Source organism: Coniophora puteana (genome assembly GCF_000271625.1).
Source record: "Coniophora puteana RWD-64-598 SS2 unplaced genomic scaffold CONPUscaffold_15, whole genome shotgun sequence".
Lineage (NCBI taxonomy): Eukaryota > Fungi > Basidiomycota > Agaricomycetes > Boletales > Coniophoraceae > Coniophora > Coniophora puteana.
Genome location: NW_006913067.1, coordinates 166946 through 194021, shown reverse-complemented (window position 1 = coordinate 194021; position 27076 = coordinate 166946). Strand labels below are relative to the sequence as shown.

At 52.0% G+C, this 27076-nt stretch overlaps 5 protein-coding genes across 5 annotated transcripts; 3 read left to right on the top strand and 2 right to left on the bottom strand.

The window, feature by feature from the left end:
- Positions 1 to 823: 823 nt before the first annotated feature.
- On the bottom strand, positions 824 to 4452 carry CONPUDRAFT_158593 (YVTN repeat-like/Quino protein amine dehydrogenase; the record flags this gene model as incomplete). The annotated part of the gene is made up of 9 exons (XM_007775634.1): positions 824 to 1210; positions 1267 to 1404; positions 1476 to 1565; positions 1615 to 1749; positions 1805 to 1873; positions 1931 to 1969; positions 2020 to 2289; positions 2551 to 3055; positions 3494 to 4452. 9 exons carry the CDS (start codon positions 4450 to 4452, stop codon positions 824 to 826), a joined length of 2592 nt encoding a protein of 863 aa, XP_007773824.1.
- A 331-nt stretch (positions 4453 to 4783) lies between these two features.
- CONPUDRAFT_85070 (uncharacterized protein) lies at positions 4784 to 5663 on the top strand. Its single transcript, XM_007775633.1, has 5 exons — positions 4784 to 5115; positions 5166 to 5284; positions 5348 to 5452; positions 5504 to 5554; positions 5612 to 5663. The coding sequence occupies exons 3-5, from the start codon at positions 5366 to 5368 to the stop codon at positions 5654 to 5656; spliced, it is 183 nt and encodes a 60-aa protein (XP_007773823.1). The 5' UTR covers positions 4784 to 5115; positions 5166 to 5284; positions 5348 to 5365; the 3' UTR covers positions 5657 to 5663.
- Positions 5664 to 6106: 443 nt separating this feature from the next.
- Positions 6107 to 18412, bottom strand: CONPUDRAFT_131249 (WD40 repeat-like protein; the record flags this gene model as incomplete). Its single annotated transcript, XM_007775632.1, has 5 exons — positions 6107 to 6491; positions 6537 to 7022; positions 7146 to 7411; positions 11494 to 11748; positions 17638 to 18412. 5 exons carry the CDS (start codon positions 18410 to 18412, stop codon positions 6417 to 6419), a joined length of 1857 nt encoding a protein of 618 aa, XP_007773822.1. The 3' UTR covers positions 6107 to 6416.
- A 1034-nt stretch (positions 18413 to 19446) lies between these two features.
- Positions 19447 to 21647, top strand: CONPUDRAFT_65082 (Pkinase-domain-containing protein; the record flags this gene model as incomplete). The annotated part of the gene is made up of 8 exons (XM_007775571.1): positions 19447 to 19573; positions 19842 to 19960; positions 20041 to 20174; positions 20269 to 20400; positions 20451 to 20573; positions 20635 to 20756; positions 20826 to 20902; positions 21027 to 21647. 8 exons carry the CDS (start codon positions 19447 to 19449, stop codon positions 21645 to 21647), a joined length of 1455 nt encoding a protein of 484 aa, XP_007773761.1.
- A 1259-nt stretch (positions 21648 to 22906) lies between these two features.
- CONPUDRAFT_158588 (WD40 repeat-like protein) lies at positions 22907 to 25495 on the top strand (the record flags this gene model as incomplete). The annotated part of the gene is made up of 9 exons (XM_007775631.1): positions 22907 to 23857; positions 23912 to 23949; positions 23997 to 24885; positions 24938 to 24991; positions 25040 to 25069; positions 25126 to 25188; positions 25246 to 25306; positions 25384 to 25419; positions 25470 to 25495. The coding sequence occupies 9 exons, from the start codon at positions 22907 to 22909 to the stop codon at positions 25493 to 25495; spliced, it is 2148 nt and encodes a 715-aa protein (XP_007773821.1).
- Between the last annotated feature and the right edge of the window lie 1581 nt (positions 25496 to 27076).

Genomic DNA, 27076 nt, shown 5'->3' with positions numbered 1-27076 from the left:
CATAGCGTGCCTCGCTGCTATACTCGAGGGAGTGGAACTAAGCAACGCGTTCATTCCTTGCCTAAGCTTCAGCTTCTGTTGTCTCTGTCTTCAACTCACGTTGCCGCTATTTTCTCTTCCTATGATATACCATTTCTCTTCTTACCCCATGCTAGTCCGTCGACTTTATATAATTTCCTCAACAGTCGCTATATCTGTTCGCTTTCACCATGCCGCCCTATCACAAACTCCTCGAACCAGTCAACTACCGAATCGGGTCTTTCACTTTCGAAGTGTAGGAATCTCATGCTCTCCGCATCTTAGTCGCTCCATGGTGTCGCCTCTTGCCTGTCCACAAAGAACATTCCCGGTCGAAATAACGTTACGTCAACGTAGGCTTTCTGGGTGGTGCATAGCATTTTTCAAACTCGAATCTAACGATCGTACGACACTGCAAAGGGTTCCTTTCCCCAGGAGTCGGTATGAGTCTGTCGGACACTGCTGCGGAGGACTGAAACAGAGCAAAAACACGGATCTTTACTTTGTGGATATGGACTTAGCAACCGGTACGTGTTTTATCACCATTGTTACTGTTATATATCGTTTTGGTTGATCGCCAGTCATTCCAGTTCCTCTAGTTCCTGTTTCACCGAGAGTCATTGCGCCACCCAACCCGTCTATGTTTGTATCATAGCTTTCCACCATTGGTAACCCGTTTTTGTGTACCCGTCCAATGATGTCGGTGTCCATGTTGATCTGCGCGAGAATTCTCCAGTATTACAACGAGTTCTGACACGCCCATGCATTCCACGTACCGGACAATTTTCAAGGCCTCTTGCGTTAATTACGCGGAAGCTGGTTGCATTCGTTCGGGTACGTGGGCTAAGCTCTGACCAGCCGCACCGGTCGGCTCCGCAGACATACGAGTAGAACGAGACTTGGTAGGTCGGCGCAAAAAGCAGATACAGCAGCCGAGCACAAGACCATTTGGATAGAAGCTCTCCTCCAACCTTGCTGCACTTGAAGGGGTGCCAGTGACGTCAATAGGTCTTTCGGGGCGTCCGTCTGCATGTGAACTGGGGTTTTCCCTTTCCTCCACGATACGCTGATCGCCCTCGCCAGTATCCGTCAAATGACTCGAATCCGATTCCGTGTCAGTGTCCTCCACGTTAGTTTGCGTACGAACCCCTCTGTGTCGCCTTCCATTATCTTCTCGCGCAGCCACATTTCGCTGAGAGGACGACGTGAGACAGCGGATACAGAGAGATGTGGATTGAATGTACGTACTGGTCGGGCATAGCCAGGAAAAATTATGGCCCTGACGCGCGAAGCTTGGCGTGCAGGGTTTTTGGAGTGCGATTGCGACCCCGCTGGGCCATCTTTCCTAGTAGCATCAGCCCTCTCCCAGGCTGACGCTGCGCGGGCCTATATGGTACACGGCAAGCCGTCAGCTTCGTAACTGGAAAGAGCATACCATGCTAAGGAAAATTGCGTACCCATGTTTTCTTAACTGTTTCCACCGCCTTATTCGCTTGATCTTGGAGTGCGAAACTATGGTCGCCGGATGCTGAAACATCGGACTCAGACTGTTCGGACCATGAGTTGCTATGGGATAAGGGTGTAGAGCCAACGTACTTTGTCTTTTTTATTGCTACGTAAAATTACATTCTTCAAGAGCAGGTTGAAAGTCGTGATGATCGGAGTTGTTCTTTCCGGGTCATCTACAGTTTTCTTTGCTGTATCTTCAGGGGAGCGTGGCCGCCGAGCGTTCTTATAGGACAGCGCATGAGATGAGCTTCGATAAGACTGCTACAACTGAACTTACGCCATCAATATCAACCTCAGCAAAGAATCCGTTCATATCTTGATTTCTATTTGTAATGACGGCTGGTCTCTGCAAGTGAAAGTTCGTCTCGCAAAAATTCCTACTCTTAGACTGAAATTGACGTACATTCATGAAGCTTTCCAAGCTATCGTTAGACCCAGACACCTGCCAGTAGGTGAGTTGAGAATATCGTAAATACGAAAGTCTGGCATTACCTGTGGATTTGATCTTGACTCTTGCCCCCTGCCTTCATCGTCCGCCGCAATTTCGGACTCTATCAGACTTTCCTGGGAGGTTAGGGTCGGAGATTTCTGAAGGGTATGTAAATTGGTCAAAGTGTGTGGTGGAGCCGCCAGCCGTGATTCCTGTAACGTGTGGATAGCTTCTCTCGTTACGCTCCCAGCGTCTTGGTCGAGTGAGACCGGAAATCGGAGGGATGGAACTTCAAGAGAGATCAGAGTGTTGACCTCGATATCCTCTTCATCCTAATAAAGCGTCAGGCCCAGCAGCGTGGATGAGAAAAAGGCAAACTTTACAGGTATGACATTCGTTGGCTGAAACACCAGTGTCCAGTCACGTATATCCCAAACCTGCATATCGTTGCCGCTGCAAGAAACGAAATGCTCTCCATCTGAAGAGCATGATACCGATAAAACCGGCCCTTTGTGCCCGTAAAGCGGGCCCGAGATACACTCCCCTGTTGCCACGTTCCATATGCGGACGGACTCGTCATAAGAACAGCTCACCAGCTGCCAACCATAATGTGAGAATGATAAGCCAGAGACGGAGTATTCATGGCCGCGAAGAGATGCAAGGAGGTGTCCTGCCGATGCGCTCCAGAGCCTAATGGTGTGATCATCAGAGGCACTGGCAATGAGGTAGCCATCTGGAGAGTGTTGAACGCATCGTACACAGTCTTGATGTCCAGTGAGCATAAAAACAAGCTGCTGTTCATCTACGTCATAAACACGGACGAGCCAATCGTCACATGCTGTCGCAATTCGCTTGCCATTGGGTGAGAATGAGACTGATCTCACGGCTTCGGGATGCTTCAATGTCGCAGTTGAGCTGCCTGTACGTGCGTCCCAGAGCTTGAGGACACGATCATCCCCGGCACTTGCAACGAGTGAGCGTGACCCATCTGGAGAGTACTCTACAGATTGGACTCCGTCTGTGTGTCCTTGAAGCGGACCCATGATCGTCTGGCGGGTGATTATGTCCCATATCCGAAGGGTCCCGCCGTCATCGCCGCTGATCAAATGTCGTCCATCAGGAGAGAATGCTAGTGCGCGAACCCAGTTCGTATGTCCTTCCAAGGTAATCTCCACTTGACAACCCGTCGCCACCGCCCAAACCTGTATAGTTGCATTTTTCATACCCGTAGCTATTGATAGCCCATTAGGTGCGTATGCACACGCGAGGATGTCGGTGTCGTAGTCATGCAGCGGATGGGTGACAGTAGTACCTTTGACGATATGTTGCGGTGCATGAGTTCTGCCACCAGATGGGCATTGCAGCGAGGCTGGCTGGTGTAGAAGGACTTGGGCGCCATCACGTAAACTCCAAATACGTACGCCTCTCTCGCTGCAAGAAGCAAAATGCTCTTGATCGGCCGAACAGGATATTGCCCTAACCGGCCCCTCATACCCGTGGAGTAGTTTCAAGACGCATTCCCTAGCAGAGACGTACCAGGCTCGGATGGTTCCGTCTTCAGAGGAGCCGATCAGCTGCCGACTATCACATGTAAATGCTATGCAGGAGACGGAGGATGTGTGCCCACGGAGAAATCCTTTGATCATGTCTCCTGTTGAGGCATTCCAGAGCCGGACGGTGAGATCGTCGGAAGCACTAGCAATGACTTTACCATCTGGGGAATACTGAACGCAACGAACGCTGCCTTGGTGCCCACTGAGAGTGTGGATAACCTCTTTTTGAGCTACATCATAGATGCGAACGAAGCTATCATGGCATGCAGTGGCAACATGCTCGCTGCTAGGTGAGAACGAGACTGAGTTCACGCTCATGGGATGCCATAGTTCCGTAGCACAGTCAAGCGTATGGGTGCTCCAGACCTTCAATAGGTTGTCCCGACCACCAGTTGCAATGAGCTTGCCATCCAGAGAGTACTGGACAGCTTGAACACAGTTCGGAGGGTCGTCGAGCAGTCTTGCAACTGTCTGGTAGGTGTTCGTATCCCATATTCTAAGGGTCTTGTCGTCTGAGGCGCTAGCTAGATACCGTCCATCAGGAGAGTAGGCAAGTGCATGAATTTGGCCAGTGTGCCCTTCCAACGTGTCCCCCGCTTGACGACCTGTCTTGGCCTCCCATATTCGAATCGTCGAGTCTACTGAGCCGGTGGCTATGAAAGCTCCACAAGGGGAGTAGGACAGCGTGCAGATGTGGTTGGTATGACCTGTGAACGGTTTCAAGATTGTGTCTTTCATGCTGTGTTGAGTCGTAGTCGGAGGACTGCTTTGACTTAAGGAGTGAGCTGCAGAGAGCAGAAATTTTACTTCCTGTGCGTCGGTGTTGGGCCGGAAGCCAAAATCCCACGCCTCGTCGCGCGACACTTGTGCGGCACTCAGCGTTTCCGCAAACGAGAAAGGCGTGAAGTTGTTGCAAATGTAGGTTGCGACCTGTTGTGACATTCAATTCCAAGTTCACCGAAGGGAACATTGAGCGCGGTCATTGTAGAGCGCTCATGCCAATGATTTCTTAGAGGACGTGCCTGCCTCGGGCTACGCTGCTCGCGTTCAAAGTGTGTCCTACGGCGCATTTCAACCAGTGATTTACACTTTTGCGTATTGGTCACTTTCCCCGGGTCATAACATGATGATTCGTTTACTTCAGGGCATTGTTCGGGTTATATTGAAGTAACAAAGAAGCAAGGCATACCCCGATATATGTACGAGTCTGTAAGTTGGTGATAAAAAGGATAACTCGTCAAAGGATGATATAGTCCTCGTGGTAACCATCTCATGATGACGCATCAAAGAGAGAATCATGACTGTCTGATAATACAAAGTCAACAGCATCGTTAGCGTTAGTTTCCAGTTTCTGTGTGTACTACGTTTCCGGCGGAATGTCTCTTAATTGTACCCCCGCCCGGTAGCGGTATGCTGGCGGTTGACGTAAGTCTCAGAGTCTTGCGTTGCATTGAGAGGGTTTACCGGTTTATCTCTTGGAAAAGATAGCGATGGTGGGCGATGTGAAGTTTCGTGGGGAACGGTTAGGATACGATAGGTTTGCGTTTGTGATTCTTCACGTCGTTCTCTACCATTGAAACCACCTTGAAGTTCAGCGGCGCTTGACTACAAGCCTAGTGAATCAATCATGTGTGCAGTGGGAGGTGGATGACTACCTCCAATTCTTTTAAGCGGCCATCAATTGGTTTCGCTGCACTCTCTGCGATTGCCTATCAAATCCATTATTAAGTAGCAGCGGATGCACTGTGAACGCAATTGCACCACTTACCATAGTCTTATCACCGTGACCGACACTGTAGGTAAGTCAAATAGTTTAATAGATTTATGACGAGGCTACCTTGAGCGACGAGAGATAATGCCCCTTGGCTCCGAGGCCGTTGTCGATATTGCTACCCAGGAGCCATCGGAAAGCTTGGGTCATGGTGTTCAAGCTAATTCGGCTCTATCATCCCAGATTAGCAGACAAACAAAACGGGGCTATGAAGGGAACAACCATGAGCCCAAGGTAACTCGCTTGAGTGCTGTGTTTGGTATCGACAACCTGCTGTCATAGAATTGAATGACTGAGCTCGAAAGTATAAGAATATGTGTATTCACTTACCTTAGGAAGCAGCAGGTTTCCAGAGATTACGTCCCACATGCGTAAATCTCCGTCGTTGGACCCAGTCACAACTCGCTCTCCGTCTGAAGAAAACGCGACTGCCGCAACCGGGTGATCATGCGACCAACCTTGAATAGGCTTCCGCGTGCCAGCGTCCCATATACAGATGCTCATGTCAGCAGATGCACTCAAAATCCTAGTAGCGTCCTCCGAAAGTTGCGCGCACTTTACATCGCCCCCATGCTTGAAACCCACCACTTTCTTTCCGAGCAAGGTATCCCACTGGTAAATCTTATCGCCACAGCCGCTCAGCAACGTCGAGCCGTTTGCAGAGAAATAGGCCGATGAAACTCCGTGTTGATGTTTGAGAGGCTCGCCGAGGGCTTCATATGAGCGAAGATCCCAGATGCGTATGGTCCTATCGAGTGACCCGCTGGCTAGCTGGGATCCATCGTGAGAAACACAGAGCGTTTGAATGGAGTCACCGTGGGCTTTTATGACATGTAGTGATGCGCCCGACTGAACGTTCCATACACGAATAGTTTGATCTTTACCTGCGGACACCAGGCGCTTGCCATCGGGAAGGAATTTGACGGCGTATACAGGGCCGCAGTGACCACGAAGTGGATCCAAGGTTACATCCTGGGCGACGAGGTGCCAGACGCAGACCAGGGCGTCGTCTGCACCACTAGCCAGAAGCTCGCTACCCCATGACACATCAACACTGTTCACCGGCCCGTCGTGTCGAACGAAAGGCTTTGCGGACTCTTGACCAGTCCTCGCGTCCCATATCCTGACAATATGGTCACCCCCTGCGGTCGCGAAGCACTCGCCATTCGAGAACCACGCTATAGCCTTGATTTGAGCGTAAACTTTCAATCTATTAGAGTGTTAGCTATTATTAGAATAGCATAGTGAAACATACAGGTATTTCTGTGCGACCTCGCTCGCCGCCGGGTTGACCTATTATATCTATAAATAACGGAGGTACACAGCTAGAAGAATAATGATTCACCAATGGAAGAGCCGAAGTTCCATCGTTTATGTTCCAAATGCGTAGGCTGTTGTGACCAGAAGACGCGAAACGGTGCTTGTCCAGAGAGCAGGATATTGCTATGACCGGTTCCATGTGTCCATATAGTGGCCCGAGGAGACATTGTCCTGACGCTACATCCCAGACTCGGACAGACTCATCCTCCGATGCGCTGACTAGCTTCTGACCATCATAAGAAAATGAGATGCTGGAGACGCAGTTCCTGTGACCACGAAGAGGGCCTGTGATGGGGTCTCCTGTCCAGGAGTTCCAAAGCCGGATGGTCTGATCGTCCGAAGCGCTAGCAATAAGGAGGCCGTCCGGAGAGTACTGGACACATCGCACGCGGCTCCGATGACCAGCGAGCACCCCGACAAGCTCAAGTTGATCTGCATCGTAAATGCGAGCGAGCCGATCACCACACGCGACAGCGATGGTCCTGCTATTCAATGGCGAGAATGAAATCGACTCCACAGCTTCGGAATGACTTAGCGTTGCAACACAGTTCCCCGTACGGGCGTCCCAGAACTTTAAGAGGCCGTCGTCGGCGCCGCTTGCGATAAGTGCGCCGTCCGGAGAATACTGCACAGCCCTTACCGGGCCCGTGTGGCCGTCGAGTGGCCCTATGACCGTCTCTTGGGTGTGCATGTCCCATACAAGAAGGGTCCCGTCATCGGACCCGCTAACTAAACGAAGGCCATCAGGAGAATAAGCAACGGCGTGAACTCCATGACAATGCCCTGCCAATGCACGTCCTACTTGACGACCTGTGTTCGCATGCAAAATTCGTATCAACTGGTCCGCTGAGCCTGTGGCTATGTATGCTCCGTTGGGTGAACAAGTGAGTGTGAGAATATCAGTGGGTGGAGCCTTGCGTGCTTTGGAGAGGGTGAGGCGCATGGTGTCCTGGAATAGAAGACGGCTGTATGGGGCTTGTGAGTGCCTGCGTTACCGTAGTCTGTGTTTGTGCTAGCCGATACAACGTACGGGGGTTTAAGATAGCACTGGCAGGTCGAATGCTTTGCGGGAGAAAGAAAAATCTCAGATAGTAACAAGCTTGGAGGATATTGATGACAGAGAGTGTAAGCAAGGGCAACGCTGAGGCCGAGACCTGACCGGCATGCAGCTACTTAAGCGTCCTCGGCGTACATTGGATGGCCGCGCTCAAGCCGAACTGGAACATCGTTTCCCACGGCAAAAGAGGCACTGACAATTTCCAACTTCACCGCCTTGACATCACCGGGCGTCACGGAGGTCTCTGTCGCGAACGAAACTCCCATCGCATCATTTCACTATGCGCCGTGTGCGTACATAGCATAAGACCGTCAACGCGATGGTGTTCGTCATTTACGTCTGCCACAAGAATATATATAATCCTTAGGTTTCCTAGCTAGTGGCGTAAAGGTCAAATCCGATATCAATGTCAGAAACTTCAAATATGTCACTACGACATATTGGAGGCAACCTCATTCCCGCCGCGAGCAGAGGGGTTTTTCTTCCAGCGAGTGAAAAGCAGGGAACAGTTGCAAAAGCACAGCACTTCCACGATCGTCGGATAATGGTCTTCTGAGCTCGCCGAGTCTGAGGTGGTGGGAGATACGTCTCTGTCGACGGCGACCGTGTCTCCACCGGGGAGTCTGCCCGGCGTGTCTCCGCTTGCCATGATGCGCTATCATGCGAGTGTTAGACGGTAATATATAAAGGAGTAGAGGGTATACCTGATTCCCGTATGCGGGAGATATGATGACTGGGCGACGCCAGCTGGTATGGCGAGAGAAGGTGCTCATGGGATAGAATTGCGCCTCTCCTGCGAGACCTTGCTCTCTTTCGGTGTTGTCTCTTCTAGCGCTAGACATGCGATTCTATAGGCGCAATGCACGCAATGGCAATAAGCGGGTGGAAACAAATGGATATGTACGACATGCTCACTATGGCTCGCCTAAGCATGCTATGGCTATTATCCCGTTGGTCGCGTGCTGTGGTGCTGTTAGTTTCGCTTTGTGATTCAAGCCGCTGTCATGGAGTTTAGCGCAAGGTAGACCGTCTAAGAAGGTTGAAGTAAAAATCACGTTTGTGTCGTCATTGATTCGAGGTCCTAAGGTACGCTCCCAGAATGCAATGAAAGACCGAGTTACGGTGCCGGTCAAATACCCTCGTCCAGGTACAGGATTGTCTTGGGTTTGTTCTGACGTCCCTTCGCGAGGACGCAGATGCTGCGTGCTCTTGAATTTTAACGGATCAGGGTTTAATATCAACCTATTGACCAATGAGCGAGAATTTCACACTTACATCATCGACGTCGCCAAAAAAGTCCTCTGCTTGTTGGTTATTGTTCTTTCGGGAGACAACTGCTGGTCTCTATCAAAAGCAGTAATTAGCGGCGTACGACCTGATAAATACAATGAACGCACATTCATGAAGCTTTCAAGACTGTCATGAGATTCAGATGCCTGAGCGCATATGAGTTATGGGTATCTTCATACGGAAGGTACAACATCACCGGTAAACTCGAGTTGTTTGCCTGTTGTGTCGGGCGTTTGCCACTCCCCACGCCCTGTTCACCTTGTGAGCTGCCTTGTGAGGGCGCTACTTGGGGAGCCTGCTAGCACACATGAAGTCGGTTGAAGAGGTGTATACAAAGGACTTGCCTGTGGCTCTATAGGTGCGGCGTCCTGAACCTCTGTTACATCGTCGTTGTTCTGAAACATTACACATTAGTTGATTTGACGATATGGATTGTGTAATTGAGGTGCTTGCCTTGGTGTCGTTTATATCCTAGGATAGATGGTAATCAGTACTAATGTGCGCTTGCGGGTATGAACACTCACATCGAGTGTGGACAGGTAATGGACTTCTTGTTCCTGTTTCGGGGGGTTACCGTTCGGGATGTCTCCAGCGAAGCGGCGAAATGCGCGCGCTAAATTGGTTAGGATGCCTCCTTCAGTCGTTGACTGATTCTGTGAACTATGTAAGCGATAGAGGGACTTGGAAAACGTAAAACGTACAGCTGGGGGCTGAGGATCAGCGACATCTTTGCTCTGAATTCGATCGACAAGTCTCTATTGTTTAATGAAGTTGTTAGTACGCCATCAGACCATCAAATTTGCTAGCTGACCTTAGGGCGCAGTAATCTTCCAGAGCTCACATCCCACAGACAGAGTGTTCCATCCCAGGATCCGCTGAGGATCTGGTTCCCATCCGGGGAAAATGCCGCCGTCAAAACCGTGTCATGGTGTCGCAGAGTCCTGAGAAACATTCCCGTTCTGGAATCCCAAATATGGACCTGCCCAGGTGCCACGCTCAGAATTTTGTTACCTATCATCGAATACTGGACGCTCTGGACAGGCTTTCGTTGATTGTTGGTGTACACCTGCTCTCTTTGCGAGACGCCCAGCAAGCGTACCATCCCGTCCCATGACCCACTAAGTAAATGCGAGCCGTCAGGTGAAAAGCAGACCGACGATACCCGGCTCCCATAATCCAGAGATTTGCCCAGTTGTTTGTTAGATTTGAGGTCCCAGATGCAGACAGTGCCGTCGTCAGACCCACTGGCCAGGTGGGACCCGTCAGCGGAGATGCTGAGGCCCCGGACGCGACCGTTATGCAACTGAAAGGTATGCAGGGAAGCACCATCGTTCATATCCCATATGCGGATGGTCTTGTCGTACCCTCCACTCGCCAGGCGCTCACCATCGGGGGTGAACTCGACGGCGTAAACGGATCCATAGTGCCCAGATAGGGGCGCCAAAGTCATGCCCTCCTGCTGGAGGTCCCAGATGCAAATGATCTGGTCTTCCCCGGCGCTGGCAAGGGTATTTTCGTCCGCTGAGAGCGCTAGGTCGTTGATCCTGTCGTTGTGCCATGTGAGAGGGCGTTTCGCCCTACGTCCTGTCTCCACGTCCCAGGTTCTGATAATTCCATCGTTGCCTGCGGTTGCGAAATGTTGGCCATTATTAAGCCATACTACGGCGTAAACAGATTCATATGCGTTGAGCCTGTGTAAGATAGTATGAGCTGTCAAAAACGGGCGCTATAACAATTCTTACTGAAGCCTCCCCTCAGTGCCTTCAGCACTCTCAGCGGTCACCAACTAAGAAAGCCCTGTATAAGATATGCGTTGAGATCACGACATGAACGGTACTCACTTTTGGTAGCTCGATGCTTCCTTCGGGCAGCTCCGATACATGTGCTTCACCTTTGGGAAGCACAACGTCTCCCTTGGGCACTGTCCAAATACGCACGCCACCCTGGCCGCAGGAAGCAAAATGCATTCCATCTGGACAGTAGGCGACCGTTGCTGCCGCCCCATTGTGTGCATGGAGATGCCTCAAGATGCAGTCCCCAGACGTCAGGTCCCATACCCGGACACAGTCGTCTTTTGAAGAGGTGACCAGCAGCTGGCTATCGGGCGAGAACGACAGGCCAGTGACATGATGTTCATGCTGTCGGAATTCCCAGAGACAATCACCGGTGTGAGGGTTCCAAACGCGTACAGTGAGGTCGTTTGAGGCGCTGGCCAGGCAAGAACCATCAGGTGAATACTGCACTGATCGAACAGCGGCTGTGTGTAGGTTAAACTCGTGAACAAGCTCGCGCTGGTTGACGTCATAGACGCGGACGAGGCGATCATGACAAGCGGTCGCGACTTGTTTGCTATCGGGAGAAAACGCGACACCGTTGACACGCATCGGGTGTACGATTGTCGCTATCAGATCACCCGTATAGGCGCTCCACAGACACAGAAGGTTACCCCAATCCCCACTCGCGATGAACGTACCATCCGAGGAGTACTGCACAGTCAAGAACCCCCTGCACGTGTTGCCCGAAAGAGGTCCCATAACCGTTCGACCCGTTTGCGTGTCCCACACTCGGAGGGTGTAGTCTTGAGAGGCGCTGACCAGGTGTTGCCCGTCGGGAGAGTAGGCGATGGAACCAATCCCTCCTGTATGTCCCTCGAGCGCCTCGCCGATTTGGCGGCCTGTTCCAGGTTCCCATATCCGCAAGGTCTTATCGAGCGAGCCGGTAGCGAGGAATGCGCCGTCGGGGGAGTAAGCGACAGTAGTGATGTCGCCGGAATGCCCCTCGAACGGTCGGAAGCTAGCGTCTTCCATCGTGTGGTTGGAAGGTGGCGCTAGCCTGGTGTGCTGCAGCGTCTATGGCGGTGGTTGACTGGGTACTGTGGGGAGGCAGACGTTCAAAAGCTCAGCGGAGCCATCGCGCACGAGGCATCAACAGGCGCTGAGATGACGATTCCCGCGATTGTCCTCTGTTGTGGGTCCATATGTAACCCGCGGTGAGGGCAGAAAACTTTCGGATCCCGTTTTGGAAGGAGCTTGCTCGATTGCAGTACTTCGTTCTGAGTGTTTGTTATACTCCTTATCCTTATGTAGTGAGTCCCTTGATGAAAAAGCGGAACGCGAGGAAAGCAAGAGCTTGGCCAAGTGATTTGGACCAGAAAATGCAAGAAAAAGCGCTACGGACACTGGGTGGTCTTGGACCAGATCCGTGAGAGCCGGAGCGTCAGCCATTGCGTTCCCACGGTGCTTCTCCCAAATCTCGCTGTGCTGCACGGATGCCATGTCTAACTTGCGTCTGGTGCTTCCCTTCATCTGTCCCCTCATCCTCTACTAGATCAGAACTTACTGTCTGTCATGCTCGTGCTCGGATATTCACCGTATCTACTCGCTCTCAACACGCCTTTCCGTCTTATGTTCACGTTCGATGAGACCCACGCGTTTCCAGAAACCATGCACTTCCGGGCCATGACACTCCGCCGGAGCCCACCGTGAAGCTCAAAAAGTGCACTCGTCAAGCGTCAAAGCCCTCAGCCGCGACTCTATGTTGAGTGTCTCCATCTCAGTCTCTTTCAGGAGGGAGTTCCGCTGCAGAAAACCGAAGTATGCGGAGGGCGTCCACTTCATCGGACTGGAGAAGAAGGGAATGGGCAAGAGCACAGACCCGTCGTGGAGGTGCGCTATCCCCTTTTCCATGTCTCTCCTCATGCTTACTTTATCTCCTCGACTTCATGCGAAAGATGTCAGATACGTCCTTTGATACGCACCGCCAGAATGTCGTCTATAGCGAATAGAGGTACACCACTTGCGAACTCAATCCAAGAGACACATTAACCCGACGTCGCTCGGCCAATTTACACTCAAACGTACACTGATGAGAGATGAGATAGGCATGCAATGATATCCCTGCGCTTGTTTTGGCGTATCATGTCCTTCTCGAAGCTTGTAGCGGGCCCATCATCGCCGCCCGAACTGCTCCAACCTCATCGCGCATCCTTTGCGACATGTCCGACCTCGTTGACCGAACGTGGGCTGAACATCCTTCCCACTGCTGGACACTTGGCGCCTTTGCAGTGAGATGCTCGCCCCCGCGCTCCAACGCGCGTCTAGGAATTGGTTTTCCGGTCACGATTCATGGAACGTGCTCAGCTGAACTATTGAAGACATATCAACGTGGGCTAGTCATCGGGTTCAAGTTGAAGAGGCAGTGCGATGCCATCCCCGATAGAAGAAGACGAGAGGGTGAAGGTGACGATGCCGGAGGTGCAGATCACGATGGGTTCGCGATCGATCCGCTTTCGTAGGTTTCGCCACCGTTATCGTTGCCCGTGGGCGTGGACCGGAATCGCTGACGAGTCGAGGTTTGCGTCTACCCAGTAATTATGGTGTGCCTGGGGCGAGGCAAGCTCTTCGTGAGGCACGCCATCCGTGACCCGGGCAGAGATAACGGTCGTTGGTGAGGTACAACATTTCTTTGACGATTCAGAGCAGTGTTTCGTCCCCAGGTAAGCACGTGCAAACGTTCAGCTCTTCCGATACTCACCCTCGTGCTTTCCTAGCCCCATTACGCACGCATTCTCTCATCATCATTCATCAATGCATTACTACTTCATATCGACTGTCGACCAACAATTAAGTCTCATAATTCCCTGCGTATTCGATGATAATCGCATTAGCTCCAGTGCGTGCAAGTCCACCATGAGTGAGACCAGGCACTTCTGTGGCTTTTTGGATGCACGAACACTTCCACGACGTCTTTCGACCCTATACGCTCTCCTGGCCAAAGTGCAGCTCCGTGTGCCAGGTGACGCTCACGATGTTATTAACGCACAGATACGAGATCCTGCGAGGGTGAGCTCCGCAGTTTGCTTTGGGGTGTTGCGTGTTCTGGCTCGTTGATGAACCCATTGGCAGCCCGACAGCCACTGGTGGAGAGGGCAAAACCTCAAGATGTTCCGGCAGTTCCATACTTCACATGCTCCTTTAACTCTGTCGCTCCCATTCTTATCCTGGCGCTCAGTTCCCGGCGTTAATCTCACTATGATTTTGCTGCCATCTAACTCTGGGCGCTTCTTCCACATTCTGCTTACACGTTTACCCTGGTGATGCGAGCGAGGCGTCCATCCCGACTATGGTTCCGACGTACCATCGCTTTCCTGGCTATCGTGCCAACGAACAGCACCCATCGCCAAGGCGGCGCTCTCCTTGCTTGAATCCGACATTTACGCGTACGCTTTCACTTCTTCCTCCCCATCTGGGTAGGAAATTGATTACAAATAGGTGAAGTGAACAACCAGCATAAAGTTGCCAACCGAGCTCGAGGGCGAATCAAACGATTCAGTCAGTGGCTGCTAGGTCTGTGCTAAGTCGGAAGCAACCTTTTGAGTCATGTTGTTATCCACCCGTGCGTGCCATCGGTTCTCTTCGTTTCCGGTCTTCCTTCTCTCCTTGCTCTATTTCCATCCGCACTGCATTCACGACCGGCTGGTCTACTTGACTCTGTATTCGCCCCGCCTCCAGCGTTCTCTTCCTTTCCGACGGCTGTTCTTTCTTATGTCTTTTTTCTGCCATATACTGCGCCTTGGGGTACGCCTTGTTACGCTTTGGTCTGTCTATCCGGTATCTTGGTCGTCGGTCCTCATAGATATGAAATATGCACTTTTTTTCTGCCCTCATGTTATCCCGCACCACCTCTGTCTATCGATTCCTATTTTTTAGGACGCTTTTTTGAGAGTACTGTATCTTGGTTGTGTCTTCTTCGTTTGGTTAAGCCTGTCTCGATCAAGCTTTACAGTGATTTAGTCACTCACTTTATCGTTTAGCAATATTCGTAGTTAATGGGGCGCACGGTACCGACTCGCCTTCAGATATAAGCATGGCTTCCTCTTTGTTGACGAGATCAGATTTCATACGACGACTTTACCAACAAGTATCTGATCTCAGTATACCATTGTATTCATGCAAAATTGACCAGAACAAGCCAACATTTAAATTTGAAATTTCGTATATAAAAAAGCTAGTTGCACCGGACCAGGCTGGTGCGAGGATGAACGACATAACCAAAGGTACTTCAAACAGTCATCACAGCTTAGAGAAATCCTCATCAGAATCGCCCGCCTTAGGATACTGAGCTCACATACCAGAGAATTCATGGACATACTCTTACCCGACTCACGCAGAAGACGACTTCTCCTGGCTGCGAGCGGAAGGCGCACCAGCGTTCTGTGCACCAGATCTGGATGATCCCTGGCCGCGGCTCGAGGGCTCCCCCGCAGCAGGCGAGCGCGCAGAAGGTGGGTACGTGTGCATCGGAACAGAGGCTGACCCCGTGTGCTCCTGGGCAGGTATTTTCTTGGAGGTAGGAGACTGCTCCGCCTGCCTGCGGGCAGGGCGTGTCTCATCTTCTCGACCAAACAGGGGAGAACACCTGCAAAAAATGAGAGCATCCACAAGGGGATGGTAACTTTCTTCTGAACCCGACGAGTCTGAGTCACCATCCGTGTCTCTGGCAACGGTGTCTCCTCCACGTTGTCTCCCTGGAGTTTCTCCTTCAGACATGATTCTCTACGGCGAGGTCAGTGGTGAAGCAAATGGTATCGGATTAGAGAACCGAACCTGATTCCCGTAAGCAGGGTAAATGATAGCTGAGACGCGTGATACGTTGTGCATGACGCGCATGGCATATGATTCACGAGCCTCCGTGTGGTCTTGTGCGGGAGTCGAGTCCAACCTCCCTTCGAGCGTTGTGCGGTTCTGTGAAGAGTGAACAAGTAAGTCTAACGCACGGGATAATACAGGTAGATACAAACCAAGACATTGCGGAGTTTACTTGTCACTCTATTGAGACGGTCACCAAGTGCGACAGGTTGAGTGCGGTCGACTGTAGGCTACAGAACCACCGCGGTAGCTCAGGGCATTGACTGAACATAATATTTAATGCACTTACATGTTCGTCTGAGTTGTTTGCACGAACTCTCACGCGCTCAAACAATCGAGTAAAACCGAACAAAGACTTGATGGTGAAAGACTCTCTTCCGGGGTTGGATTGAGGCACCTTTTACGGATGTATGATGCGTCAGTATGTTGCAAAATCCTGCGCAAAAAACTAACGTTAGCCGTTTCAAGATCGCGGAAGAAATCGTCTCGTCGGTGACCGTTTCTTCGCGTCACGACAGCCGGTCGCTTTAATTTTCGCGGTGAGTCGTTAAACCAATATATCTGATAATATCCACATACCAGCATGAAATCGTCCAGATCATCATCGACTACCTGCATGCTCATCAGGGAAGATATATACAATCATCGCAGCCCTACCTACCTTTGACGTAGGATCACCCCGCCGACGACTTTGTCCTTCATTAACGTCAGGATTCTGAGGGTTTAATACCTCAGCTACAGTCCAGTCAGAACGAGGACACACCCACGTCAGAACCGGAAGTATCTTCCTTGGAGGCGTCTATAAGTCGCTGTATGGAAACAAGAAACATGGTCATCGCATACGTTACACAAAGCACAAAACGGTTTCGCCAACCTTCGGAAGAAGGAGACTCCCTGTTTTCGCGTCCCATAGACGTAAGTCGCCATTATTGTCCCCAGTTAGTATCCGTGCTCCGTCCGGCGAGAACGCGGCCACAAACACAACAGTCGAATGCTGGAGATACTGGAGACGCTCCCCCGTGCGGGAATCACAGAGACGAACGGCTCGATCGTCAGACGCGCTGAGAAACCTGGATCCATCCTTGGAGAACTGTACACAGTTGACATCTCCGTCATGTTCCACTGCCAGTATCTTCTCCCTTCTCGAGATATCCCATATGCATGCCACATGGTCAGTCCAGCATCCGGTGAGCAACTGGACACCGTCGGGTGAGAAGCAGACCGAATATACCCTGCCCTCATGTTGCAAAGACTCTCCAATGGGCTCATATGAGTCAATATCCCAGAGGCGGGCCGTCTTGTCACCAGTCCCGCTTGCTATTCGGGATCCGTCAGGGGAAATGATAAGTGCTGACACGGCGTCATTGTGCGCTTCAATGACATGCAGCGAAGCACCCGACTGCACGTTCCATATCCGAATAGTTTTGTCTTCTCCTCCTGTGATCAGACGAAATCCGTCGGGAGTGAATTTGACGGCCCAGACGGTGCCAATGTGACCGGAAAGAGGCTCTAAGGCAAGATCATGGGTTTTGAGGTCCCAGATGCAGACGAGGGCGTCATCTGATCCACTAGCCAACAGTCTCTCGTTCTTCGAGATATCGATCCCATTGACTGTATCGGTATGCCACACAAGAGGGTCTGTGGACTCTTGACCTGTTTGGGAATCCCAAATCCTAATGGCGCGGTCGTCTCCTGCGCTCGCAAAGTGCTGGCCATCGAAGAACCATACTACTGCGCGAACCCTGCCATACGCCTTCATTCTGTGCTCTTTAGTGTACAAATGCCGACGAGCTAAAACAGAACGTACAAGTGCTGTTCTGCGATTTTCGCATCCTCATCCTCCGCATTGGTCTGACGTACGTAAATGAGAGAAAGATCGGACACCGCAAATATGACACCCACTCGTGGAATTACCGATATCCCGTCATGCATATCCCAAATGCGCACGCTTTTCAACGAGCAAGAAACAAACCGATCTTGTTTTGAAGAGCAGGATACCGATACGACTGCCTCCTTGTGACCGTATAGCGGTCCCAAGACACATTCTCCAGACGCGATGTCCCACACGCGGATGGACTGGTCCTCGGATGAGCTGACCACCTGCTGACCATCACGAGAAAATGATACGCCAGAGACATAGTGTCTATGGCCGCGAAGAGGCCCTTTGTCAAGTTCCCCTGTCGAGGCGTTCCAAAGCCGGATAGTGTGATCATCTGAAGCGCTGGCAATGAGAGAGTCATCTGTGGAGTACTGAACGCATCGAACGCATGCTCGGTGTCCGGTGAGCTCGCGAACAAGCTGACGTTGATTGACGTTGTAAATGCGCACTATCTGATCCTGGCATCCAGTTACAATACGCTTGCTGTCTTGAGAGAAGGCCACAGATATCACTTCGTCGGGATGCTTCAGCGTCGCAAGACAGTCACCCTCAGACGCATTCCATATCTTCAGAAGCCAGTCTTTGCCACCACTTGCAATATGTACACCATCTGGGGAATACTTCACGGCGCGAACCCAGCTCGTGTGGCCCTCCAGTGGACCCATGGCGGTCTGGTGCGTGGATGTGTCCCATACTCGAATGGTCTCGTCGATGGAGCAGCTAACCAGGCGCTGACCGTCAGGTGAGTAAGCGATGGCAAGAACCCAATGCTCGTGCCCTTCCAATGGTTCCCCGACTTGACGACCTGTGTTCGCCTCCCATATTCGTATTGTCCTGTCCCCTTCGCAGGTAGCAATGAACGCTCCGTTGGGCGAGTATGCAACAGCGTAGATGATTCCTGGATGGCCCTTGAATGGTTCGAAGGCTCTTTGGTCCATGATATGATGCCGTGGAGTAGGCTATGTGTGGACTGTAAGAGTGACTGAGTGGGATTGAGGAGCGAGCTCGCGCGCGCGCGCGGGGCAGGCGAGTGTGTATGCTGTACAGCCGTTTAACACGAGGCAAAATTGACGCTGGCTTGATGATAACGGGATGGCCCTCGCACCAGCGCTTGCGAACATGCACCGTGTGCCCCAATGAGAAGGCAAAGACTATATGCATTCGTTGTGCAAGTTACTTACCTTGCTGCAGCCGCGTGTTAGAATATGAGGTCAGGCTGGAGGGGAACATGATATGACTTTTGGACCCAACGACGCGCACCATCACTAATAGTGATCCGTGCACGGAAAGGCGTTTGGAAATGCGGCCCGAGCCGACCTGCCGAGAAGAAGACACGACCGCACGGAGGAATGGTGTCCAATACAGAGAAGGTGTTGGATGCGAAGTTGGCTTATCAGATAAACGAGCGATCGCGCTTAAGCTTATCAGGCACGGAGGTATTGGGGCTATGCAGCGATGTTTCTGTTCGAACGTTCCGCTCCAGCAGGCAGTCAACCGATTCCGGCCACCCGTCACCGGCCTCGACCAGCCTCCGCCGCGACGATGGCAGCTCGCTCTCTCCTCTCCCACCTCCATCGCACAGCAACGCTCAGCACTGGGTTTCAGCTGCAGAAACCGCCCCAGTCAAGAGCACGTGCCTGAAACAATCCTCGGTGAGTAGGGGCTCCTATTCAAACATGCTTGGGGTGCTCGATCGAGCGAGTGGAGGCACGTCATGATGCAGATGCCATGGCTTATGGAGGCGAACTGGCAGCCAGTGGGTTGGGGGACGCGCTGGCCTCGCTATTGTTAGCCGGCTCTCTCCCCACAGGCGCTTTCCCTTGTCTCTGTATTTATCCGTCATCGTGCCCAAGTTGTTGACTGTTCTTACGTCTCAGGAAAATCATCATCCAGGGAGAACCACACTCCCCATTCACTTTAACCGGATTACAGAAGACCACTATTTGGTCGCGCGTACTCCAAGATGCTGTCAATGAAAGGCCTCTCGATCAAGGAGGCACTCCTTCCGCAGCCTCCGTCGTTTGAGAAGAAGCAGAACTATGAGATACACGAGGTCCTCGGGACAGGTACTTTCGGCAAGGTCATGGTACGTGCCTCGTGTCCCACCCTCACTTGTCTCCAATTTTCTGTGGTCTTACCCTCCATGCACCATTGTCCAGCGTGCAACATGGCATATACCCCCTGAACAGGAAGCTATCTCGCAGCATGGTGCCGCTGCCGACTCCCCATCGTACAGCCTGCCACCCTCTGCAGCGGCCGCGATTCCTCTCTTCCACCGCAAACCCTCGTCATCGAACGTGAACAATGGCCAGGCAAACGGAACATCACCGAAGCCGTCGCGCCCTACGACACCCAATTCTCCCACAGCGCCTCGGCCAACAATGGATGTCGCTTTGAAGGTGATCTCGAAAAAGCGCGTCAAAGGGAATGAAGAGGCGGTGTGGGGCGAGATGGACGTGTTGAAAGGGCTGGACCATCCTAACATCGTAAGTCCTCGTCGCGTTGACGCTCGCAGCACCCAGTGCTTACTTGGCCTGCCCGGACCCCTATCAACAATGGTTTGTAGGTCAAGTTCTACGAGTGGTTCGAGTCGCGGTCGAAATACTACCTCTCGTTCGAACTCGCGTGCGGTGGCGAGCTTTTTGACAGGATCATTCACCAGGGCAAGTTCACGGAGAAGGATGCCGTTGGTGTTATCAAGTATGTGACTCCATCTCGTTATCACTCCGATTGGATGCATATATGCGCCATTCATTCTGGAGCAAGGATACCACTTACTAAATCGATAACCTAGGTCTACCCTCAAAGGCGTAAAATATCTTCATGACCACGACATTGTCCACCGGGACCTCAAGCCTGAAAACATAATCTACCGGGAGAAGGACGGGGACGCACATAGCGGCATCGTCATATGTGACTTTGGCATGTAGGTTTCCGTATTTTCACTCCATTTTAGTTGCCTTATGACTCGTTCAGCGCAAAGCATCTTACCACTGCCGACGAACGGCTCACGCAGCTCGCTGGCTCTTTCGGCTACGTGGCGCCAGAGGTCATCAACAAGACCGGTCACGGCAAGCCAGCTGATCTATGGAGTATCGGGTACGCCTTTTAGCTCCGCATAAATTCACCGATTTCGTTACTGAAAGCTCTCGCTTCGTAGTGTCATTACTTACGTTCTCCTGTGCGGATACTCGCCATTCCCGGACGACCCGAAGGCGCTTCAGAAGAACGATATACGGGTAGAGTTCCACGAGAAGTACTGGGGAAAGGTGTCGGATGAAGGTATGTTCCATTATATGCCTTTTATCAGCATCACCTAGTGACTGACGGTTGCTTGTCGGATTTTTTCAGCAAAGGATTTCATTAAGCAGCTTTTGAACGTTGACCAGGCAGAACGGCCGACGGCTGCTCAGGCTCTCAAACACCGCGTATGTCGTTTATTGCACCGTTGTCACGCATACACTCACGTTTCCCATCGGTCTTTCTTCTTGCACTCTTTTCTTTCTATCTATCCTTGTAATCCATAACCCACTGTCCGCTTCATCTCGACAGTGGCTCACAGAGCACGAAGCGTCGGACGAACACGATGTTTCCGAAGGGCTCCGCGCCAGCTTCGACCCACGCAAGCGGTGGCGCCAGGCCATTCTCTCCACCGTCGCTGTCTCGCGCCTTGGCACGCGTAGATCTTCAGCCATGTCGACCGCCTCGGGCGGATGGAAGGCCGACCACGCCAACGGCGACGGGGATCCTGGCTCGCCTGGCTCACCCGGAGGACGGCGGGGCAGCGGCGCCGGGGATGAGTCAGACGATGAAGGCGGGTGGAAGGCGAATCATGTGGAAGGTGTTGGTGGGGATGCGGACAAGAAGGCGGATATTAGTGCGAGTAAGAGTGGAAGCGGGGAGGAGAAGCAGGGTAATAACGATGGGCAGATGCGCTCGCTGAGTCTCGGAGGTGGGCACCCGGGCTCGAATGAGAACGTGAACGTTATCGCGCCGCCCGATGAGGAACAGCCTTCGTTCGCGGTCGAGGATGAGGGTGGGGCTGGGACTGGGACTGGGACTGGGACTGGGACTGGGACTGGGACTGGGACTGGGATGGAGAAGCAGGCGGGGACTCGGATTGGGGGTAGGATCATCTCCCGGAAACTTATGTCGCTCTTCAGAAGGAGTTGATCATCTTCTTCGGTGTTTACCTCGTAGCCCCCAATGGAACCGCAGAACGCGAAGCCAGCCCGAACACGAGCGCAAGCCAAGAAGCGAAGCGCACAGCCGCAGATCAAAACGAGGTTTCGAAGGCATCCCCCGGCGCGCAACGAGGCGTCGAAGAAGGACCCATGTCCGGGCCCGACGGCACCGGCCATGGTTCTTCAAGCAGCCCTGACGCCGAGCCCGAGCCTATTACGCGCACGGACACGCCCGAGACGTTCACTGCCACGGAGGCGAACGACGGCGTCGGCGAGCTGAGGATGAATATCCCAGGCACGCTCTACCACCCCGACGATGAGGGCGACTGGAGTCCATCCCCGACTGCGAGGCATGGGTTTGGGGACAGGGGTAGGAGCCGGACCTGGATGGATGTGTTTAGGGCGTGGAGAGCTGGTGCGGAGAGTGGATGAGCGATGACGCTCGAAGGGATCTCAAGGTGAGCGTTTGATGCCTCGTCTGTTATTATGGTGAGTTACTGATTGGATTAGGAAGAGTGTAGGTGTTATATGGCGACGTCCTGATAACATTTCTGGATGGCTTGTGGTATAGGTGATGCCGATCACGACCATGGGGCTTGGTGTGTAAGATCTATCGTACGTGCTTTTGCTGTGTTCCAGTGCTCCGACGATCTGCTGTGCGGATGATATCTTTCGTTCTTTAAGCTTTAACGTTGCTCCTTTTTATATCTAACTTTTGTTGTTCTTCGATACTTACTCTTTTGTAATACTTCGCACTGCTCTACAGTAGAATCGTTATGTGCTCCCCTCTTACAAGCACTACCGGGTTGATTTTCGACAAGTGTTTGCTTCGATACTACTGAAATAGAGAGCCGGCATCTGCGGCCCGAGCATCCGAACCGTGGGAGCAGCAAGTTTTCGTGCGACTCCTCTTTGAATTTGAACATTCTAAACCCACGGTCAAGCTCTGGCGTTGGTGTCAAGCAGCTCACATCAATGTACCAGAGCGCGATCGAGCAGAAAATCAAGTACCTTGGAATAACCTGTCATTGTTCTTCCGATGATAACTGTGAGTTGACGCTTGATCAAGCGTGTAAGCCTAACACGCTGCAAGCATGATGCGCCCGTTGAACGTTGATTGATGGCGCAAGTAACCTCCACGTGTTTCATTCTCCGTCAAGTGCCCTGGTGCATCAGCCTACCAGCACAAAGGCCCCTGATCTCATCGTCCATCGCACCTTGTTCGCCCTTTGGCCTGCTCGTACTTGCATGGAAACCACATTCCCAGCACCATTCAAGACCGATTCTGCCAGCCTGGTCACGGCCCTGGCGTACTCTCCCGACGGAAAGTCTCTGGCTACTGCTTACAGCGATAAAGCGATCCGTATATGGGAGACGGGAACGGGCCACCAAATTGGGGATGCGTTGTATGGGCATAGTATGGCGGTCAGCACCATCGCGTATGCGCCGAATGGACGCCGTCTTGTCAGCGGGTCCTCAGATTCGGCGCTTCGGGTATGGGACACAAGCACGTATAGACGCGTAGTGGGCCCTGCCAGAGCGCACGTCTGCTCCATCTTAGCTGCTCAATGCTCGCCTGACGAAACACTCATCGCGAGCGGGGACAGGAACGGCTATCTCAAGTTCTGGAATGCGCGTACGGGAGCATGTGTAGCGACCATCAAGTACCAGCCTCCCTCTGCAGATTCTCGGCGAAGCCGCAGAGCTATCAACTCGCTCTCGTTCTCACCCAGCGGGAAGCAGATCGTGACCGCGTCAGATGATTGTCACATTCGCATTTACGACGTTCACCGTCACAAGCTCGCGCTCGAGCCCATCGCCGGACACAAAGCCCGAGTCAAAAGCGTGGAGTATTCCCCAAGCGGCACGGTCATTGCCAGCGCTTCGGACGACCACACCATCTGCCTATGGAACGCCTCGACAGGAGAGCTTATTAGACCTCCGCTCAGAAGCCACGAAGGCTGGGTCACCGACCTGTCTTTCTCTTCGGACGGGGTTCATCTTGTCAGCGGCTCAGCAGACAGGTATGTCCGTATATGGGACGTCGCTGAGGGCAAATGCGTCTTGGGACCGCTGATTGGGCACAGGAAGGCTGTCGTCGCAGTCGCTTGTTCTCCTGATGGGGAGCACTTTGCTTCTTGCGATCAGGAAACGGTGCGAATCTGGAGTATATGTACGGGCGAGGCAGTACTTCCCCTAGTAGGCGCTACGTTTGCTTTGCGGGTATCCGATGCTGATCCACGTTCTGTTCAGGTCACTGCTGACGAGCATAATGTGCTGGTTGCGGAAAGGTAGCCATTCGTCCAACTTTATCCTATCGTCGCACTGATGTATTCAGAACGAGGGCGGACCACTTTGCGCGCGCAGTAGCCTGGTTTCCAGATGGCCTGCGCTTCGCAAGCGGTGGACATGATCGCGTCGTCCGGCTTTGGAACGCACAGAGCGGAGAAGAATCCTCCCCTCCTCTCGTATCTCACTTGAGCAGTGTCACAGCCATAGACATATCTAGCGACGGTGCATTTCTTGCCAGCGGTTCCGACGACTTCACAGTATGCATTTGGGACCTCAAACATGGAGAACTTGTCACGAAACCCCTTCGTGGCCACTTTGGCAACGTTTTTGCTGTCAAGTTTATCCCTGGCGGCACGCACCTCGCTAGCGGAGGAATAGACAAGATGATTCGTATTTGGGATACACAGACAGGAACCACTGTCGATACCATCGAAATAGAGACCAAGGCCTGTGTTAACGCTCTCAGCGTCTCTTCGGATGGATCCCGATTAGCAAGTGGACACTCAGATACATCGAACAGGGTCCAAGTATGGGATCTCCGCTCGAACACACCAGTTGCGGAGCCTTTCGATCACAGTGACGAGGTTCTATCAGTTGCTCTGTCTCCCGATGGTTCCCTGGTACTGAGCGGCACAGCAGACACTGTACGGTTATGGGATATATCTCGGCGGGAGCAGCTCTTCAGCTTCAAACACGGAGATTCTGTCCGATGCGTGCACTTCTCAACGGATAGTGCCAAATTTCTCAGTGCTTCGTACGACATGACAGTCCGCGTCTGGGACACTGGCTCTAGGAGCCTGATTCATTCTCTACAACACTCCACAGCCGTTAGGGCATCAGCATTCTCCCCTGACGGACTGAGGGTTTTGAGCGGATGCGATGAGACCAGGCTCACGCTGTGGGACACCATTTCTGGACAGAAGCTTCTGCCGAAGGTGAGGTCTTAGTCTCTCGAGACCATGAGCTCAAGATCTGATGGATAAAAAGGGCACTGGCAAAGATAAAGCACCCACTTCGACGCGTCAATCAAATATTCACGCGGTGTGTTATAACGTGCCTCCATTCGAACCTTGACTTATGTTCTAAAAGGTGCCAGAGTCTGTCGAAAGTCTACTGAACGTGAGTTTGCTGCTTTGCTTTTTTGTCTTGAAATGGCGATGATGGGGCGCCCGCAGATAACAGCAGCACCTCGGCGACGTCTTGAAGTTCATGCACAAGAACAGAACGACGTTAACAACGTGAGTCTTATATCTCAGCGTGGTTGGGTTTTTGCTGATTATCATGTGATCCTTTAGGAAAGCGAAGTCACACAAAGGAAGGGTTCGAGCATACTTGCACGAATACTCAAGCGTATTCGTACGCGTGGATCCAGAAGGTCTCATGATACTGCAAGGGCCCACCCACTTAGGCGTCTACTGGCTAAAAATCGGCAGAAACCCAAAGTTGTATCACCAGCTTGGGCGACAATAGTACGTTAATCCTCTCATAAAATACGACCGCATTCACTGGTATCCTACAGCGAAATGGCGTGCCTGGCCCCCTTAACGAGGGACGGCATCATAGACCTCGTCAGGAGGAGTCTGAATCAGAGAGTGACTCGGACAGTTTTGAGTATGACGATGACGGTGTTAGTACCGGGTGTATGCGGTCGATATCGTGTTTCTTCGAACCTATACGGCCGCGCCAACACCAAGATTGAGGTACGCAGACAACATCCTCGTTTTATGTCTCAGATACCGCAGACTACTCGAGTACAGTGCACATACAGCTAAACTGGCGAATTGCAAAAAATGCGAAAGCTGGTTCTGTCAAACAGATATATTTATTCTATAAAGCTAACCCAATGACATCGTACAATGTTGTTTTATTATATGTGAATTGGGCAAAGGGTAGCTTAGTGACTCAGTTGCGAGCGGAGGACTCCGGCCTTGTTGTTTCTGTCTGCTCGTGAGCAGGGGTTGGTTTTCCTTTTCTACGAGCAAACGAGCCTTTGCCTGACGGCGAGCAGGAAAGGAAGAACAATCGCAAAAAAAAGAGTGCATCCCACAGCGGATGGTCACCGTATTCCGCGCTTTCACCGTCTGAATCTGATGGACATACGTCTTCGTCTAGGGGAATGGTGTCGCCACCGGGAGTTCTGCCACGTTTGTCACCTGCCGCCATAATTCGCTGCAGATAATGGTCAATAAGGATTTTGCTGAACAGGCAGAACAAATACCTGGCCACCATATGCTCGGTGGATGTAATCAGAGATGCGTGATGCTTTGGGATGTTCCTTGTTATCCTGTCCATTGGCGCCCTTTCTACCCCTGAACGTCACTATACGAGCCTGAAATATTAGCCAAGAAAAACGTCAATAAGTTATTCGGAAGACAAGGACAAGCAGACGTCAGTAGAAACAGTATACTCACTGAGAATCGATGTGGCATGCTCGCTTCCCCGTTCAAGCGCTCACGTAAGACGATATCCTTGCAGTTGTTTGTCAATGCAGCGACCTTCGGACTTTATCGGATAAGTAACGACAGCTGGCACACACCAAGGAAGAAATTGCATACAATTTCGTCTATCGTCTTGCACCTGCCAATCACTCTGAGTGTGACCTTCCAGCGCAGTTTCAGTTTGACGACCCGTTGCCGCATCCCAGATCCAGTGTATTGGGACCCGCTAGCGGGATTATGCACCGTCAGGCGAGTAGGTGGTTGTCCAGACGAAGTCAGCATGACCTTTGAGCGAATCGAGAGTCGCGCTTGATATTGCACGGTATGATGTGGAAAGCTGCTGTGTCTGGTGCAGATGCTGCGATCGCTTCCACCGGGTCAAGCGTGGGATTACTCGTATTATTACTCGTATATTCATACTTTTGCCTGGCCTTTGTTTGCTCATGCTTGGCAGGAATCTATCCGAGGGTTAGGGAAGTTAAGATTAGTGCTTGAGATCAGGGGCCAAAGCGTAGCGGATGCACACAGGGCTTTCGAGTTCCAAATCAGCCGCGAGGTAGTAAAAGCGCCTGTATTGGGTATGCGCCTACAACTTGCTGTGTACTCGCACTTTTGAGGACATGTGTATTACTGCGTTGCATGTGCGCGCAGGCTCTGTCTCATCTACGTTATGTACATATACTAGTTC